Source organism: Perna viridis, chromosome 11 (assembly GCF_037379345.1).
Source record: "Perna viridis isolate PV_CMFRI_1.1 ecotype Kerala chromosome 11, ASM3737934v1, whole genome shotgun sequence".
Classification (NCBI taxonomy): Eukaryota; Metazoa; Mollusca; class Bivalvia; order Mytilida; family Mytilidae; genus Perna; species Perna viridis.
In genome coordinates, this window is record NC_142455.1 from 10,862,306 (window position 1) to 10,883,249 (window position 20,944).

General features: G+C 34.0%; 1 protein-coding gene across 1 annotated transcript in view; it reads left to right on the plus strand.

The window, feature by feature from the left end:
• The window catches only part of LOC148602958 (uncharacterized), a 58,320-nt gene extending 37,376 nt beyond the window's left edge, over positions 1–20,944 (plus strand). Inside the window, exons 8-17 of the mRNA XM_088552219.1 lie at positions 794–1,806; positions 2,518–2,602; positions 4,322–4,414; positions 5,167–5,337; positions 7,893–8,075; positions 8,793–8,969; positions 10,638–10,817; positions 13,056–13,241; positions 16,576–16,764; positions 18,558–20,944. Of these exons, the coding sequence (XP_088408345.1) occupies positions 794–1,806; positions 2,518–2,602; positions 4,322–4,414; positions 5,167–5,337; positions 7,893–8,075; positions 8,793–8,969; positions 10,638–10,817; positions 13,056–13,241; positions 16,576–16,764; positions 18,558–18,838 (2,558 nt within the window). The 3' untranslated portion in view covers positions 18,839–20,944. The remainder of the gene's footprint in view (positions 1–793; positions 1,807–2,517; positions 2,603–4,321; positions 4,415–5,166; positions 5,338–7,892; positions 8,076–8,792; positions 8,970–10,637; positions 10,818–13,055; positions 13,242–16,575; positions 16,765–18,557) is intronic.

Sequence of the window (20,944 nt, forward strand, 5' to 3'; positions counted from 1 at the left end):
TAGTCCCAAGTACGTGTAGTTTATTAAAAGAGTTTATCACGGATTAACTTAATAACATTTTGGCTTGATGTAAGTTATCTGACAATGACAAACGAAAATTGGTGCTACACGTGATTGCTAATCTTAAACATACATTATTCTTCAGACAAAACTTAGTGTTTGAAAGTAATCCTAGCTTAAAGTCAAATATGTTCTAAAGTCTATATGTTACAATTATTACTATTGGCCAAGCTATTTGTTACAATTATTAGTATTGGCCAAGCTATTACTTATTCCATATTTCAATCATGTTTGTGACTCGAACCTGATATTCTTGGTGATTTTTATGTTTAGTTATGTTATAGTCTGCTGAATTGTTCAGACGTTATTAAAATATGTAAAACTGTTTTTTTTAGTATGGCTCTACCATAGTGATTACCCCCCCCCCCCCAAAAAAAAAAATAGAGACAAATCGAAGGGTTATATCTTCATCACGCATGTGGTTACGTGTTTTTTTTTACAGTTCCATAAATTTTTGTGGGCAAAAAACTCGGTAACCCTTTGCGAAATCGACTTGAAACTGGGGATGCAAATATGATCATGAAGGGTTTTAACATGTGTTAGTATTTAATCTATGTCTCATATGGCTGTATATTAATGGACCAATTCAGATATTCAACTTCCATACCCGTACACAATGTTGCACCGTCGCAGCTTACTCGTAAAATACGTCAACCGTCTCGAAAAATAGCTACGACAGAATGCCATACAGTTTCTGAGTCTGTCTTTTATTGAAATCTTGTACATGTTTTAGAGGAAGAAGACACAAAAGGAGTAAGCTTTGTTTTTCCTGCATGTCTTCTTCGTGACTATACATCTTACAAAATAGAAGTTATTTCTGGTAAAACAGATGATGCCATTAGCCGAGTTGAAAAATACAACAACGAACCGGGATCACAAACTATTACATATGTTAGTCAACGGGAAACGGTTAACGCTACCTATAGATTTACATCTCAAAATGACAGCAGAAATGTTTACCGAATCACATCATACACCGAAGTTTCTGTATATGTTACCATGGAGAACGATGATCACATGGTATCAACAATTCTGTTTCCAACAGACGTTCTTGGGTTGGAGTACTTTGCAGCAACATACTGTGGCGACAATTGTAAATCGTATTGTATAGTTACTTCGATACATAATGACACTATTGTAGATATCATTTTTCCAAATACAAATCTAAACGTATCTGTTACTGGTGTAGATTTTAATGATAGCATTGTTCAAAAGATGTCCGTTCGCTACGAATTGAATCAGTATACTTCTATTAAACTTGAAACGGAACAAGACTTAACCGGAACTTACATTAAGGCCGATAATCCAATTTCGATGATTTGTGGTACGCAATTCAATAAATATGCAATGGCTGAACAAATCATACCGACCAAATTTTATCAGACCGAAAAGTTTACCAAATTTGAACTTTCTAAAGAGAATAGAGAAATAGTTAATAGAATAATGGCATCAAACATGTTTACCTCATGTGAAACAGTCATAAAAATTGACAATGTTAATATCAAATCTTTGTTGTTTTTCAAACGACATGGAGATTTTGAGGAGTTAAATTCAGACTCATACGACGAGTTAGTTTCGATAAAATGTAATAAGCCAGTCTTGGTATGGATAATTGTAATGGACCAAAATGCAGGCCACATGGTCCTTACTCATTCAGCAGTTACCGATTACAATTGGCCTTATGGGTACAAGGCACAAGCAAAGGCATGGTCAACAACGTCAAACGTACAATTCAAGCAGGCAGCGGTAAGACATGTACATATTCATCGGTATTAACCATGATATATAATCTGATAAAACGTAAACTTGCCAAATCATTCCTTGTATTTTCGTTCTTTATATTTCCAATCTTTCAATAAATTTCACGAAGTCTTCCTTGAAAATGTCAGAAAAAAAAACACTTTACTCAGAGCTATATCGGTCTCCATTGGCGTACACAGATTTTATTATTCATTTGCCTTATATGCCTTTCTTAGTAGGTATAAATGGTGTATGAATATGTGATAAATACATTCATTCATGGTAATATTATCCCTATTATATGCCTATGAGTGATATCGTCCCTCAGGGTAACGCCCTCTGGCCGATACCAATATCATCTCGTGTTGATAACAAAGGCAATATTAAAACATTCTTGTCTGTTACTAGTATTATCAAACTGTCAAGGACTCGCCATGTAGGCTCGCCCGATTACCTTGGTAATAAATATTGTAATAGTATTGTAGGATGTTGAATGCTTGGATATTCTCTTGCATAAAATATTACTTCTCTCTGAGGTAAGCTGCATTATTTTATAATGAGTTGATTTATTTTTTTTTGTTTTTGTTTTTTTTTGTTAAATTTTGGTTGGGGACCCGGATAATACGGAAGAGTTTGTACAGTTGTGTGCACGATACAGCATAATTCCGTCTGACAACTCCGCAACTTTGAAGGTCATATGCTATTAATTATGTTCAGGTTTGCGCCATTGGTGGGCCCACTGATCCAGATTGCGATGGATTGACTGAAGAAGACATATGTGTACTGACGGGCCATAACTTCTGTATGTATGACACTATATCTAGGCACTGAATATCTGTTTGATTAACAGTAATGTATTACATAAGGTGTCATATCACTATTTCTGGTCTCCATTACTTTTTATGCTGAATTCAGCTTTTTATAAGGCTCAATTTTTTACATCAGTACAGATGGTGCTAGAGGGGTATCATTATGATGGTCACCCTTTACTCTCATAAAAATACCAACATATCTTATGTGCCTTCTAAGAAAGAACAATAAAGTGAAAGTAGACAGGTGCAGAAATCACTACTTTCGTTTTGATATTTAGCCATATCAAGGGACCTAGAGTTTTTGTTCAGAACTGTCTTACCTTACGTTTTTAGAGTATTGCTGATTCATTTAGCTTTCAGATTACACCAAGTTTGTATACCTCTACTATACAAGGAGAATGATAGAGTGCAATATTGGGACTACTTCGTGTCATGACGAACTACTTTCTTGTATGTGCAGGCGACTGGTTTCCGAAATAGTAGTATTACACCATAAATGTAGTTACGTAGCAGTCATTTTGAACAATGGAGATTTCCCGTATCTGGCGTCGAATTCACAAAAACTCGTAAGAGTAAAGTTGATCGTAAGTAATGACGTCACAATCTAAAATAGCATTGTAACGTCATAATTTACGATCAATTTCCCACTTACGAAACTTAACGGTCGACATTCAAATGGGATAAAAATGTGCTACTCTATAGATAACCCTTTATTCTTATGAGACTGACTTTATAGTTGATCTACTATTAAGGAAGGAACATCATTAAGACATACATGTATCCTTTGATCTCATTTTTCACTATATATCGTTAAACGATTCTAGTTCCGGGGATTTTATACATCGCATCTACACAAAAGAACTTGAGACAAAGGATACTACATACACTGTGAAGTCAGCCTCACATCACACCTATACTTAGAGATCAATTGTAACGAAAAATATCGACCGGACTATACGACAAACGCGATAATTTTTCATTCAGAATTGTCAACTTTCCCGACATTTATGGCAACATCCCTTTAGCAACTGCGTATGGAATTTTCATATCACAACTCATACGTTATGCCAGAGCTTGCCGTAACTATGCAGACTTTTTTTATCGGGCTAGACTTCTTACAATTAGGCCTCTGGAACAGGGTTATGTTGCTACAAGTTTTATGATCGTCACCATGATCGAACTCGTGGATTATTACATTGTACCAATCTGCACCACGAGAACTGATTTGTTCAACGTATCATAGTTTTCCTTTCCTCTTTCGTCTACCCCGGACTTATTATGAGCAGTTCGGTGGGTATTTCTTGAAACGCAGAGGACGCTTACCCTACCGATGCACCTTGTTCATGGTCTCGGTTTTTAGTTGAGTCCAAGTTACTCAGTTGCTATTGTTATTTTGTATGTATTGTTTTGTTTATTTTATGTAATTTGTTGTGTATGTCTGTTTTCCATGTCTGGTCTTTGTCCCTGGTTTACATTATTTTAATTACCGCTATAACCTTGGTTCTTTTCCTTTCGAGCTTGATGCTCGAATATTGCGTTCCCCTGGCTAATTCCTCATTGCCCACCTCAGAACTAGAAAGTTTACACCAAAGGAGAACTGTGAATATTAAACTTTTCTGAATTTTTTTTGTAAAACTGAAAAAAAAAATCAATATTTTCGACATGTTTGATTTGAATCTTTTTGTAAAAACTGTACATGTAAATTGTAGTACCAGAGAAGCATCTACTTCAGCCAGGAAAGTTCATTCCCGATTTCGATTTGGATGGGAATTACGACGAAGACTGTTTCTACACTTCACCAGGTAAACCGTTTGCAATCAAAATGATACGCTTCCAGTCTAAAGCTCCATACAGCGGAATGTATTCTTTTCCTGCTTTTCCCTGGAGGGATTCATCAAATTTCGAACGTTAGACGTTGTTCAGAGCTTAACGGTCTCTGTTGTAGCAAGATCATTTGTTTCCTGTGCTTGAGATCAGTATTATGTCACTTTGGACACGTTTTCCCATGATTTCCAATTTCCATTATTAGTTAGATATAGATATCCTGTTACATATAGGCAGACTTCGGGTTGAATATTTTGCTTTCAGGAAAACAATGCCAATCCGATAATTGATCAAAGACCCTCGTTCTTAGATTCTTAAAAATAGCTGCAAATGGCTGACCAACTTCAAGCAATCAATAAAGCGTTTTCGTCGCTAGGCATTGTGTTCTTAATATGCACAAGTAGTACAACGTTAGAGTGAAGTTCATATATCACAGTGTAAACGTAATTCAAAACATATCTGACGAATCCTACCTCCATCATAGGGATAATTACTTCAGAAGCGGTGTATTCGAATCAATCATGACCTACACACAAATTAGCCCTATTTGCTATGTAGAATTTCTATCCATATTTCAGTGCAGAAATGACTGACTTTTTTTAACATTTATAAATAATTTAACATATTAAGTTCGAAATACATATCCTAAATAGGCTGCCATCCACAATATAGGGCTTGAGACTTGTATATCGATTAAGAACTTAATTGTTTAGGATATATTTATTTTCAGAATGTTATATGCCGAACATAACACATGGGCATGCAGAAGATGAAGCACCGGAAACACATGTAACTTCCGTTTTGCATTTCACATGTGACGAAAATTACACAGCCTATCAATTTGACAGGATGACATGTTATGCGAACGGCAGTTGGTATCCTGAACCTCTCTGCTTACCAGGTACATTGTAAGCTCAATGCAGCGATTGACGTCCGTTTCCTCTCTTATTTTCAGATGAAGAAATTCTAGGACATTACTTAAGGAGGTAGACCTAGGATAAGGGACATAACTCATGAAATCAGTGATATGTTTGCATTATATTCAATTTCACCGAAGCCTCTCAAGCTTTTGTTTGAAGCAGCATAAAATGTATCCAAGTTAATTAGATGCTTACATAAAATGGATGTATAATGCTGAATACAAACATTTGAATGATTTTAAAGAGTTGTGTCCCTTACCCTAGGACTACCTCCTTAAATCAAGCATCGTTTGAGAAATCGAATAACGTCTTGCAAAATCAGCGTATAAAATCATAAAACTTTTTCCCGACATTGGAACTGTCTGAGGGGCTAGCTTCAGCATTCAACAGGGTGCAAAAACCAGGCAGTGTGTGGCATATGAAAAATTTTGCTTTCAAAATTTTTCGCCCAATTCACATCACAAATGTATCCTTTCTCAACGTTGAAAGTTTTTTTTTGGATTGTATCCAACAATAAAAGAGAAATAAATTACATAGAAGGCCTTGAAATTCATTAACTATTTTAATTACTTTGAGCAAAATTTGGTTGCTTTGTACAGGAACTTTAAAATCATTTTTAGATTTTTTTTCGGGATGGGAAAGTATGATCTTTTTTTATTCAGTTCTCAGTTCATTTTCTTTTCTGTTTATCCTCATAGTTTTCTCAAAAAGTATTTGTAATAGAAGAATTACTCTTTATTATTGCATTTATCAGAAAGTCTAGTCTTTTCATTTTATGAGTTTGGAACCATGCCTCCACCACCACCATAACGGAATCTTGTACAATATGTAATATTATTTGTACAAGTTTTCTGCCATTTCAGATGCAATAACCAAGAAATCATACTATAATTTTTTAATCGTCTAAATCTAATGTTGTTTATGGTGTTGTAAATATTTGTTTTACGTGCACATTTGTAACTCCGAGTATGAACTCGTGGATCATTACGGTGTATCCATCCGCGCCATGAAAACTGATTTGTTCAACGTGTCATAGTTTTCCTTTCCTCTTTCATCTACCACAGACTTGACTTTTTTATCAGCAACTCGGCGGGTGTTTCTAGAAAAGCAGAGGACGCTTACCCTACCGGTGCACCGGGTCCATGCCCCTAGTTTTTAGTGGAGTCCGAGTTGCTCATTTGCTGTTGTTACTTTGTATGTATGATTTTAGTTACGTTATGTTCTTTGTTGTGTATGTCTGTTTTCTATGTCGGGTCTTTGTCCCTGGATTACATTCTTTCGATTACCGCTATAACCTTGGTTCCCTTGATTACTCTTTGCCTGTTTTGTTTCGTTCATTTGTAGTGTCCAGATTGCTAATTTACTTTTTTTCCCTGTCTTATGCGGTTCATGTATATTGTTTGTTGTTCTTAGATATATAAGTCTTTATCTAATTTTTTCAATTTATGATTTTGCTTTGTCTGTAAATATTCTGTCTTCCTGCATCACACAGGGAAGTGGTACACTATAATAAACGAGAAATTTAGGAGTAATATCTGAAATAATATCCTCGATCCATGGACCTCATGTCCGCTTTCTCGGAGAACAAAAATACAACCTTTTCCATTTGACATTTTTATGCTTCCTACAGAATATATATTTAATTACATTTTTATACTCTAACGCTGCTGTCTGGTGAGAGGTTACTCATTGAAACACGTGTACAGCAGACGGAAATTGCTTTATTTGTATAATTTTTTTTTTTTTTTTTTTTTTTTTGGGGGGGGGTATTATAGCATAAAAATTACTTATTTCGTAGTTCCGTTAACCCATTAAATACAGATTTGAGTGGCTTAAATTAAGATGGTAAAAGGTATATACATTTACATATACCTTGGTTCCCTTGATTACTCTTTTTCAAAAAACCAACATAAAAGTAGGAATTTTTAAAGACCTTCAACGATATTCATGTATAAAGCCATTATTATACCGTACCATCAAGTTTAAGAAACTGTATTTTCTAGAAATATAGTTTACAATACGAGTTGAAAGTTCACAACATGACAACATTTTGGCTAACCATAAAAGAAAACAAATATGGTATTTTGACTATTTGATTTTGACCAAGTTTTATAAAATTCATCGTTACACGTCACAGCCTTTCAACTACGGGCGGATCCAGGCACTTTGAAAAGGAGAGGTGCCAGCCGGGGTTCCTCAGAAAAAGAGAGTGCAAATTATGCAATAAAATGGGGATGCCAAATCCCTGTATTCCCACTAGATCCGCTTTAAACTGCATTTTGAGTTTGTTCCAATGTAACCTACTGAGTCTGCCTGGAACTTCAAGTTGTTACAATGTAACAATAAGTGACTATCAAAATGACAAGTTTTAAGAACATAAATGGATGCTCGTTGCTTTTATTTTTATATTTGTTTTTGTTTTTTTTTTGTTTTTTTGTTTTTTGTTTTTTTTTGTTCTTTCTAATGAAAAATAACATATCTTACCCTCTCTTTATATGTTTTGTTTCCTTTTCACTAGTTTGGTATGTTTTTTTAGATTGTCCTGATCCGTCTACGATATTTTTGTCACCGTTAGCAGTTGATGATGATGCAAACAATCTAGCGGTTGGAGAAAACGTCACGCTGAAGTGTGTGAGAGGCTATACCTTATTTGGTGATCCAAGTGTTACGTGTTTCCAGAACTCAACATGGGCTGAAGAGGAATGTTGGTGTCTTGCAGGTATTGTCAGTTTTGAATAATGATATCATAATTATTTGTTATATTGTAAATTAATGACATGATTAAAACTTCTAGATAATTCAGCACTTCAAATCATATCATATCAATAATTTCCTTGTTTCATACACCATAGTGAAATAAATATGTATCGTCTGTCCCGGCGTGATATTTTATTAGCAAACGGCGGGTGTTTTGAGAAAAAGAAAAGCAGAAGAACCTACTAGTGCACTTGGTTCAGTCTCCCAGTTAAAGTATTTAGAGTTACTTTTGTTTTTGTTTGGTTTTTTTTTTTTTTTTTTTTTTTTTTTTTTTTTTTTTTTTTGTTATTTCATGTTCTTTGCTGTGTAGGTCTATTTATCTTGTCTAGTTGTTGTGATTGGATAATATTGATTTTCTTTATATAATCTATTTAATAAATAGGATAATCAATTTGTTACCTTGAATAACCAAACTATGATCACTCGTGCCAAGAGCGCATAAAGATTTAACTGGTGCGCGAAACAAGTTCCGCACACTCGTTAAATCTAGGCGTTCTTCGGCACTCGTGATCATTTTTCGATTATTCACGCTTTCCAATTAATTATCATATTACTACTTACATGACATCGGGCCAAACATATAAGTCAAAGGCATGCAATACAAAAATTCATATGGAAACAATGTAATGATTTGACGGATTAAATATTTATTCAAGTTTTAAAATGATATATTTTGCAGACTGTTCAGACCCACAAAAAGAATACAACAACTCTATCATTGCCATCAATGGTTCATGGTCTGTCGGTTCTAATGTAACAATGCAATGTACCAATGATCTTTTTGTAATCGGCGACCCCGTGCTAGTATGCGATGACAACAGCAAATGGACAAACAATTCATTTACATGTAGTCCAGGTACAGTTCCTTGAGCATTTTGTCTAATATATATGAATCCCTCTATGTTGTATTTACATTTCATGGTAAACTGCTATTTTCAGTCCTTCTGCTCATCCGTCCACATGTTATACGAATACTCCAAAACTGTTTCATGGATACTTGGGATCAAGTTGTGACATAATGCTTGTCTTTATACGTCAGAATAAATGCGTATCTGGAAATGGATTTTCTTAAAACTACATTTTAAAACAGAGTATGTTTTAAGGTAGGGAAAGTTGTTATGATTTTTTTTTTTTTTTTGGTTTTGATTTTGTTTCCGTTTTTTGTTTCACAATTTCGGCTTTTTCAATATCAGAAGAAGGAGAGAGAGAGAGAGAGAGAGAGAGAGAGAGAGAGAATTTCCTTATCAACATCCACAGGAATCAAGTGTAGGTACGTAAGATGATTTTTAAATACCCAGCAGACGCACAGTACCGATTGGGGATAACTTTATTTCCTGGTTTCCTGGAGAATGGAGAAATGGAGAATTCGGCATTGGAAAATAGCGAATAAAAAAATGTAGTTTTGTTACATGTACAATCAGCGTATATTACCTATGGGGAGATGTTGAATACTGATAGGGAATGGTGTATTGGGAATTGGGCACGGGGAGTGGGTGGTAAATAAAGTTTGGGGCAATGGTTAATTTATGGAAAACAATTTAGTAACATGCACTATCCTTTTTTATTACATATGACGCGATGTTGGATATGAATGGGAATGGGGCGAGGGGAGGGTTGGATGAACACCCCACACAAGAGTTGTAACACTAATGCCTATTGATATAAATATGTAACCATTAAGCAGGACATTGACAATTTTTTTGCTGAAATAGACATGGTTGTTATACACTATCAATTTCAAATATTTCACATGACATATACACATGGTAGGTGGGAAGTTTTCTTTTGGGCAGGATTCCTTCCAAAAAAGAGCATTGTAGGAAAATTTATAGGGCAACGGTAAGGTTGTTTTCTTACAATTTAATATGAAAAACATACCCATTTCGACACGAATTCAAAAGTGGAAATCAGTCCATGCGAATGAAGTGAATCTTTTTCCCCCAAAGTTCAAATCTGAATTCATGTAAATTAATATTTATAACTGACAATGCAACCCGAATCATTGATCCATTTCATAACGCCCATCTCTTCATAACACGAGGTCATTACAAGGTATATTTGCTATGGCCACAATAAAAAAAATATGTGTGTTTACTGTCATTTGCTAAAAAAATAGGGTCGGTAGGTCGGATTTTTTTTTTGCCGCCATTGTTGTTTGATACGATAAATACCGGTAGCGGTGACGGAAAAGGCAGGAATTTCCGGAATTTTAGAAAATTACCGACACAAAGGTTAGGGTCGCAGCGATAAAATGAGGACGGTCGGGTGACCGTGAACACACATATTTTTTTTTGGCCTAATACATAATTGACGTTCTCTGACAGGTAAAGAGTCGTGAAAAGGCTTAGAGAGTGTCATAGATGATTTTGCGTTCATATATACAAAATGTTAAATGTTTCACTATTAATGTTCAACGCATGTGTGCTTTGACTGTTCTACTGTTAATGACGTTTTGAATTTGTTTAACTGGTTTCATTTAACTTTATTCAACTTTTCTGCCTAATATATTATGTCGATCTTAAAGGATGCACTAAAGCGACAAACTTGGTTTCCAATGCAAAAATGAAAGATCCCGACCGCCTACGTCCTATGAATTCTACCCATGAGATGATTTGTAATGATGGCTATAGCGTCAAGGGTAATGCCTTCATTACTTGCCTTGACAATACGACATGGAGCGAACCAGAATTTTCCTGTGTCACAAGTAAGTCGTTCATATGCTTATATCACTTTTTATTAACAAGAGGCTCCCAGGAGCCTGAATCGCTCACCTTGTTGAATTTTGCCTTTCAAAGGCAATAAATTAAACAAGAAGTTGTCCAACAATTTTGACTCAAGAAGTCTTTGGTAGGACTTATCACAAGATCTTTTCAACAATTGAAAGTTTCTTTTAATCTATCCTAGTTTTCAAGATATTGACTGAAAACTATTTTTAAAAAAAGTTATTTCTCCCCTTTCAAGGGCAATAACTCTTACAAGGAGTCTGAAGACTTTTGTAGTCCTAATAATATGGATCATTTTAACTATTGAAAGAATTTGGATAAACCTAACGGTTTTGGAGATATATGTGAAAAACTACTGTCTGACCCCTATGTTTTATTTTTAGTAACGGCGGCCTTGTTTTTAGACGAATCAAAAATCCCCACATCAGTGCTATGCAGTATACTACAAGGAACATTCATACTACGTTTGGTTTCAATTGGTCAAGTAGTGTCAGAGGAGAAGATTTTTGAAAGAAATAACATTAAAAATAGCAAAATTCGTTGAAAAAGGGCAATAACTCCAACATTGCCTAACGGATTAAAACCAAAATTTGACCTGAGATAGATCTCATCATGCTGAACACTTTTATGCAGTCAAGATTCAGTTTAACCTAATGATTTAGGAGATATATGTGAAAAACTATTGTCTCACCCCCCCCCATGTTCTATTTTTAGTAACAGCGGCCATGTTTTTTTTAAGAATCAAAATTCCCCACAACAGTTCTATGCAGGATACCCCAAGGAACATTCATACAAAATTTGGTTCTAATTAGTCAAGTAGTTTCAGAGGAAAAGAGTTTTGTATAATTGTTAACGACGACGACGGACGCCAAGTGATAGCAATAACTCACATGGCCTTGGGCCAGGTGAGCTAAAAAGGCATAAATTGGTCAAACATAAAAACAGCGTTTTAAAAAGAAAACACGATCAACTCAGTTTTTCGATGATGGTGATTTTCAGAAAAACTACTTTACGCGGTCCCTTTTCAAATTTTTAAATTCTCATCTGCTTCATAACGTTTAATATTTGATAATCGTGTTCTTTTAATTGTTTCTTTAGAAATGAAACAAACTGCATGCATTGTACCAAACTCCACACAAGGGCGGTTGTTCGTTTCCTCTCTTATTTTCAGGTACATACAGGCCTTTCGAATGCTCGGTCATTCGATCGTCAAATTAAACGTCGTTAAATTATTAAATCGGATAACTTCGCCTAAAATCCTTGAACATTTTCCGACTTGGCATGAATCTTGTTTTTTTTTTTTCTGAGAGGGCTGGTTGGAGCGTCTAGAGTGAATTTCGAACGTCAGACGCTGTTTCGGAGCTCGGTACTGTATTTTCAAAGAACAATTGCCCGTTCTAGTATACGAAATTCATCGTTCTCTAGATCATTTCAAAGCAAAGAAAAAACATTTTATGCAACATACGTTGTAACGAATAATTATATTGGATACAAAACGTACGTTGTAACGAGTAATTTTATTGGATACAAAACGTACGTTGTAACGAGTAATTTCATAAGAAACAAAACGTACGCCATAACCAGTATTTCAATGGATACGATGTAACACCAAAAATGTCAAGTAGTCAATAGGATTGACTGCCTCAAATTATTCAACCTGTCAATTCTTGTCATTAAGGGATACACAGAGATGGACACGCACATTTATAAAAAAAAAAAAAAATACACCGGAAGTAGAAAAGTTACAATATTTTTTTTTATTGATTTTTTTTTCTATCGATAAAACATGATTTGTACAGACTTCCGGTGCTGTTTTGTTTTTAAACCTATATAAAATTTTAAATCGTGGTGGTTCTTTAAGTATTTTTGTTGTTTGTGTATTAAATGCACTACATGTTTGAATTAAACTACAGTTCCCGGAACATATTTATCGATTCAACATGCAAGAGTTGTCTAACTTTCAATAGTGTTTTCAGAAAGAAGTACGGAATTAATTTGTTTTCAGTATAAATTTTGCTATTGAAAGGAATAAGGAAAAGTAATGAATAACTTCTGTGACCATTTTATTCAAAGCAGACGGTTTTGAAATGCATCCTTCTTCTAAATGACTCTACACAAACCGCATGTTATGTTGACCTCGTTTGAAGGTCAGTAAGTTTAAATTTTTAAAATTTTCCATCAGGAAAACAGATAAATCAGAACTATTTCATTTCTTTAAGGTTGCAATGATCCCAGGCTCACATCATCGGATTTCATGTTTATTCCAAACTTCAATGAGGGTACCCCCTTCTTAGAGGGTATCACCGTCAGTCTTAAGTGTAGGCCCGGATCAACCATGGTTGGAAGCAGCAGAATAACATGCCTTGCTAACAAGAAGTGGACGGACAGAACTAGATGTATTCGAGGTAAGAGAACCTTAATAAATATTCTGGAACGATCTAAGGTACTCCGAAGGGGTGAACATTTCCTGTTTATTACTCATTATAGGTCATTCCAAGTGAAAGGAGAAAACCATATATGCATGATGGATGTCGTTGTTCATGTGAAAACAAAGCTGACACTCTATGTGTCATTCAATACAAGGCAATCGCCGTAGAACATCCAGAGTGACGATTTTAACCTATTTGTTTCACTTTCCCGTCGAATATGCTGTTCTTTCAGTGTAATGGACGCAATTTTATTTTAGGAAGCAGTAAGAGTGCAAGACGCTGTTGCAGCTAGAATGTAACTACTATAGTATATGAATAGAAATGTAAAATTGAAAATGGGAAAATCAATGTCATTGCTCTTGTTATAAAGTTTAGCCAAACGTTTTCCAGTTTTTGTCAATTGCAAGATGACGGATAAGATAAGACAGCCTGTTTCATCCTAGATTTCAGACTATTTTGGATAGATGTGATTAAGGCATGTCATAATCAATATATGGGAACCTGAATTTAAATGACTGTTTCAACTTGTGTCTTTACCTAGAGAAAGCTTTGAATGAAATCAACATCACATGAGAGTTGTAAACATTATCCATCAGCAAGTTGAGGTTCTCACTATTTTGCAATCAGCCATATTGCCCATAGTTACCGTCCTACATCCATCCACTTTCGCCTACTATTGATAATAGCTGAATCAATTTTCAGCTGTAATTTTTTGGGTATATATAATACTTTACATTGCTTTCAGAACTTTTTTAACGCTTTCTTATTGGTTAAGATGAGTTTCCGATTTATAGTAATTTTATCATTTTTGTCTGCATTACTAAGTACGAATATGTAAGTTTATTAAAAAGATCCACTTATGATTAACGATCGTAAGTTGTTCCAGACTGAATAATACCATAAAATACGAAAGCCATGATTTAAATACTTCTTTGCTAGCTTAGGAAGATAAAACAAACCTGTCAAACTGATTTTCAATCACTTAAATATTCAGTCGGTCAGAATCGTGTGGTTATCGAATGCATAGCTCAGTTCATCGGGGATGATGATGCTATTGATGAATTAGTCGAGTTTTATTGATAAGTGATCGGATAGCAAGGAATAAATCATGTCTTATAATATTGTTCGTTTTCAGAAAAAAAATCTGAACAGTCATTAATTTATCACAAAAGGACCAACATTTCCGGATCAGTATTCGATTTGTTAAACTTATCAATCTATAACTGCCCAAATCGTGTTCGACCGGTGAATCGATGACATACTTGTTCAACAAGTAATTAGTTATTAGAATATTATTACCCCCTTAACAAATATAAATCTTTACGCGTCGTTACGAATCTCCAAAATTTGTTTTTAAATTAACACAAGTCCTTGCGAATAAGCAACTTTTTCGAGTGTTTTGCGAGTGCTTTTCGATTGTACGAGTTTGATCTACTAAGAATGAATGTGATGCGTTTTCGATAACAGTTCAAGTTTCCTTGCGATTAAATACGAATGCATACGAAATTGTTCAGAATGTTTGCGAGTACAATGCGTATTGTTACGATTTGGTCCAAACTTTTACGGATAATTAACGAATGGTTTACGATAACTTCACAAAGTTAAACGAATATTTGCGGTATAGTTACGATTATTTTACGAATGGTAATGAATTTTCAATGGTGGTGTATTTTCTGATAAAAGAAAATAGTCATACAGCCTCATTTGATGGATCAGTATCATACCAAAATTTCTTTCGACTTCTTCTCCTACTGGCACAACAACCTTTTTTTCATTGGAAAGTATTCGTATACATTCGTAGAGTGCTTGTTTGAATTCGTGTTTATCCATTAATCCATCGAAAACTATCGTAAACTACTCGCAATCATTCGAAAAGAATCGTTAAACAGTCGTAAAAAATAGCAAACCAAACAATTCTTGCGAATGCTTTACGCGATCTTGCCTAACAAATGGTTTGGGGGGAGGGGGGTTGCAAACTCTTTACGAATAAACTAATTAGTTTTTGACATTTAAAAAAATGATCTCCTTTTGCGAATCGATAATGTCTGCGAGTTGTAAATAGTTATGCTTGTTAACACGAATGCTTGCGAATGATTGAATCAATTATTCGCAAGGATTCGTAAGAAAGATTCGTGTACAAAATGTAGATAACAGTGGAAGTATACAGTTCGTGGATATTTGTGGTTTGGCATAGTTAATATCGTGGATTCAAATGAACTTTCATGATGTAATTTAAGATATTTTTATTCTGATTAAAATTTTATGGTGATTTTACTTTTCTTTTAAAACCACTTAAATTGATATTTCTTTTATATTTAATTAAAGTACCATTCTGTGTAAGAGTCAGGCAATGTGTGGCACATCATTTTCCTCAATTTGGTCCTTTTTGTCTCAAATATATTCAATACATCTAGAACACAAAAGAAAAGCTATTCAACTTTATTCTGAAGAATTTGTGATGTACATATTTTTGAATGCTTACATAGGGAAAAAGTGCGAGAAAATTTTCCTGCCATCTTTCCATAGTGCATTTCGACTAAATTTGATCTATTAATAACATTTAGCCTGATTCTTAGACAGATTAGTATCTAATGCTAGTCTATGTAAGAATCAGGCTCTGGGTGAAACATGGTACCTATGAAAAAAACTGTCATTTTGAAAGGTTGATTTGACCATTTGTACCATCAGAATCAAGGAAAAAGACAAGAATTCTATATCATGTAGTTAAAATTTCACTGAAAAGCTCCGAAAAAGAACATTTCAAAGGGCAGATAACTCTGTCAAAACCTATTTTTTCTAACATTCTATTTAAAAAAGAAATTTGAGCAAATCTAGTGATGAAGTGATCAAAATTGGACAATGTTCAAATAGTAAAAGCATCCTTGAGTGAAATTATTTTGTCGGATCGGTGGGTTTTTGACATTCATGTTATTGTTTTCGTTTTGCCCAATTCTTACAAAACCGTAAAGTTAAGACGTATTCTGAATTTACAAAGTCCTTCAAGTTCCGTATCCGATGCAGATGGCATATTTTTATACTCTATATGTTTTAAAACATAGATATATGTTTTTGTGCATTTAAAAATACATGAAATCATATGTTTTCGAAAATCATATGCAAATTTTCGCATATATGAAATCCTATTGAAAACGGGAACTTATCGTATGATTATGATTTCCTTGTACTTCAAGATTAGTTCGTTAAAAACAAATGAAAGACGTATGTTGATTTTTTTTCATATGTACTGAAGTTGGTACATATTTCTTACTTTGTTTACCTAAACAATATAGTTGCTTGTATTTATTTTAAGATTGCCCTGACCCACGCAACCACTTTGACATACCGTACGCCTACTTGAAAAGGTTTGACTCAAAATCTTCACTGGCCTATGGAACAACATATGATTTCCGATGCAATTTGTTTTATACTATGTACGGAGACGGTAAAATCAGATGTCAACAAGATTCCACTTGGTCATCCGTAAATATTACTTGTAAAAGTGAGTATTCTACATTTATTATACACGAATACCTGAAAGAATAAGATACGTCGTGTTGTAACACTGATAAATTCTATAGCTCTTCTTATTTTTTTTTATTGCTGAAATTCCCCATAAAATTCATTGTGCAGATTAAGTATGGTAAGAAAAATTAAATCACTCGAAATTACTTTATGGTTGACATGTATGTTTAAAATCTAATCCCCATTGTTTTCATTATAAATGATTCAGTCAGAAGTTACATCTTTTACCAAGCTATCTCGGTACTATTGCTTTGTTGAGTATTAATCCATATAAAAATCAGGCACTGTCAATGGTTTAGGGGAAACAAGATGCCTTAAACCCACCGAAATGCTTTTTCGTTCTATATGCCCAATGTTTTTACCTAACGAGTCTTTCTGTGCAACTCTGTACTTTAGAGAAGATAATGCATTAATCTCCATCTCAAATTAACCAAATATAGAAAGATACGTCTTACAAAGTCACGGTTTCATTTTACAATATAATTGGTGCCAAACAAATCAATAACCGAATGACAAATAAAGACTGTTTCGTATTTAGAGTGAATTCATACAGATGAGATTAGCTCAAACTCTCACAAAACTGTCCTTGGAACGGTCAGAAGAACAGCTCTATGACCAATTTGGAACAGTACTCCAACAGTTTTAAAGCCAGCTATTCTCATCGTTCTAGCAGAGACGGCTGTACTAGAAGAATTGTTCTTGAAGAGCCGGCTCTGCTAAAACTGTCAGATGAACTGGATCTAATAGTGGAACTGTTCTCGTAGAGTCAGTTCTGCTAGTAGAAATATCAAAAGAGTTGACTATAGAACTGTTATATTACACTTATAGAAGTGTTCTGGGCCGGCTTTTCTGACAGTTCCCCTGCTGAGTGGTTAGAACTGATCTCATCTGTAGGTTTTTGACATTAACGTATTACCTCTTGTCTGATATTTGCAAGACTGTGACTTAACAAAGTTATTTCTTAGGGTGTTGGCCAACAAAACCTGCTTGTTTTTTTTTTGTTTTGTTTTGTTTTTTTGTTTGGTTGTTGTTTCTTTGTTATATTTTGTTTGTTTATCTTTGTTTGAATTTGTTTGCACGTACTTTACAGACACATTGTTCTTTACAGGCAACATGCGAGGCAAGTTTCACGTATATGTCAAGTTCTCTGAATCATTTGTCTAATACTTAAGAATAAGAAGGGCGTCTACGCAAAAATTAGACAGCGGGTGATACATGGCAAATTTTCTTAAACAAAAAGTTTTCATCTATTTCATACCGGAAATGGATCTATTTTTTTTAAAGTTGAAAGTTCGTTTTTGATTAACTGCAACAGTTAAAGAGAAACAAATTGAAATTCATTTAAAATGGGAGATAACTCTGTATTTAATGCAGAATTGGGTTGCTTTCTAAGGGAACTGTAAAATCATTTTCTGAGTCATCCATGATTATTGGTTTAAAAACTAATATGTATTATTGGACATGTATATGGTAAAAACAATACATTAAATTTGGAACAAAAAATTCTGTTGGATGAAATTTAGCATTCGCCAACCATATCATAGGAACTACCTGGTTTTTTAATGGACAGTTTCTTAAACGTTCAAGAACTTCCCATTTCACGGAAGAGATAGTCGGCTAAATATGTGGCAGGCTGTCGATGCGTGAAGATAAGATTTTAACTTCTACATTTGTGTTCATGTACGTTATCATTCACTGTAAACAATTTTTGCTATGAAATATATTTTAGTGGTTGTAAATCTAACACATTTTGAATGTTAATAACTGTAGCTTGCAATTGTCCGCGTCGAAAAAGAGGAAATCCAAGATACGACAACATGACAAGCGAAGATGAAACCAAGATAAAAGAGGAAACACGTGGAGAGCTTCAGGTGGAAAAAAGTGCTGTATCGGCCGCCGTGCGAAAGAAAAAAAGTGCCACTGATAAACGACCTTCCGCACAGAATGTTGGGTACATTGGGGCTATATTGCTTGGTGTAATTGGCGGTGGAATTATTTTAGTTGACTTTGCGAGATGTTTTAGGTATTTTAAGTGTTCAAGATCGGACTGATCGTTTTAAGTAGCACTCCAGCTAAGGATCATGCAAAATGTGATTCATGGGTAAATCCTACGTATTTTTGTTTTTGATATTTTGTTTGAAATGTCATAGTAAACAGAAATAAACACGTGGTTTTTCATATAACATGTGCTCTTAGGAGATAAAAATTATATAGAATGCACTGTAGCATTCAAAATTAAGGGAGATAACTCTATAAATGGCGCTCAAATATAATAGAATCTACTGTATATTCAATGTCGATTATCTTCTAAGAGCAGGCAGATTTGAATGAATAATTACACATTTCATAGTATAGACCCATAAAACAACTTAATTACAAAAATAAAATATGTAGCCTTTTTTTTTGGGTGTATCACATTTTTCAGATTTTGCATGATTCTTACAAAGACAGCTACTTAACTCATTCCAAAAACCTTAAAACTAACATTAAGGCTCCTGGATTCTAAAGTGAAACAACATAAAAGGACATATGTGTATAAATGTTTACATAGGTTTATGTTTCAATCCTTCTAAGTGTTTCAAGTGTGTCATTCGCAATGCACATATGGCTTGTTCGTGTTAACGGTAAAATGAGAAGCTTTTACGGTCAAGGTACAATATTACTGGTGGTACACTGCACTAAGTAAATGCAGCTATGTGCTTACATTTTAATGTAATTTATCATAAAGAAATTATTAGTATTTAGCAATGAAACGGAAAATTCGAACATCTATACAATACAATACCTTGAAGTCTTCGATTCTTTTTCATTCCTTCTGTTTAGATAAGAAACGTTTCATTTCATTTCATGTTCATAGAATTATGTTTTTTTAGTTAAAATTTGGTTTTAAAATTACTGTGTAACTCTTTTTAGATGCTTGTGTTGATATGTCTTTAAGGAAATAATTATTCATAATTTTTCATACTTCTATGTAATTGTTATATTAAGGCCCTTGCACATTCATAAGCTAACTGCTATAAATAGACACTGTCTATTTAAACGCTATTTTCTACATTTTTAACGGATTAGTGTATATCTTGTGTTTTTCCGACACAGTCGGTATAGTTTCGCGTTTTAACTTTTGACCTTAAAGACGCTTTGCTATGGAAACTCAAGTCACCTGATAGCAATTCTGTTTCCCCGTTGACCAAATACTGATAATTCAGTGGTGTTCGAAAAAACTGTATCGAAAGTTGAAATTGCGTGCCATGTGTTATTTTTTTTAATGAATTGCAGAAAATTTTAAGTAAAAAGCACAAAATTTTACCTCGTCGACCATTTTTTTTAAAGATAGTACTTGTTTTTATTTGTGGATTAAATGTCTATCAAAACTGTATGCGTTGAGGTGATCAGTGATTAAATTTAGGTCAAGCCATTTTGTCTTCCTCAACACATAAAGTCTTTACATTGACATTTTGTGATTACCTCAACACAAAACATATTGACATTAGCTAATATCAAACTAAACTTATGTTATGTTTAAGTGTTCAACAATCTTTTGAGGATTGTGGTAGGCAAAATGCATTTTTTATAGACAGATAAAGCGTTTCATGAGACATATTGTGTTTGCAACTGTTAAATTTATGTCTAATACAGTGAAAGCTGTCATAACCGAAACCAACAATAATTTTAAAAAACTATGTAAACCAGTCACATTAACAATCATTTATATCAATTTAAATGTATTTTTAATCTTCGCATGCCGACCACCTATTTAAGAAGACCAGTTTTTTAGTGTCAAAAAGAGATTCGGTTTAGTCAGATTACACTGCAGTGATATTTATGGATTTGCCGTTGGTTATTTTGAATCTATATACTTTTTATATTTGAATTAAGTGTAAGTTTGCGTAAGAATCAGACAAAATTGGAAAAAAATCAGAAACATGCATATCAAAACCCACCAGTATGACAATATTATTTCACTCAGTAATGCTTTCTCTATTTGAAAAAGACCATTATTTGATCTCTGCATTACTAGGTTTGGTCAGAAAATTTTCAATAGAATGTTAGAAAAATGAAGGTTTTGACAGAGTTATCTGAAATGTTCAATATGGACAATCTTTTCCTTTTTCCTTAATTTTGATGGTGCAAATAGACAAATTAAACTTTCAAAATTG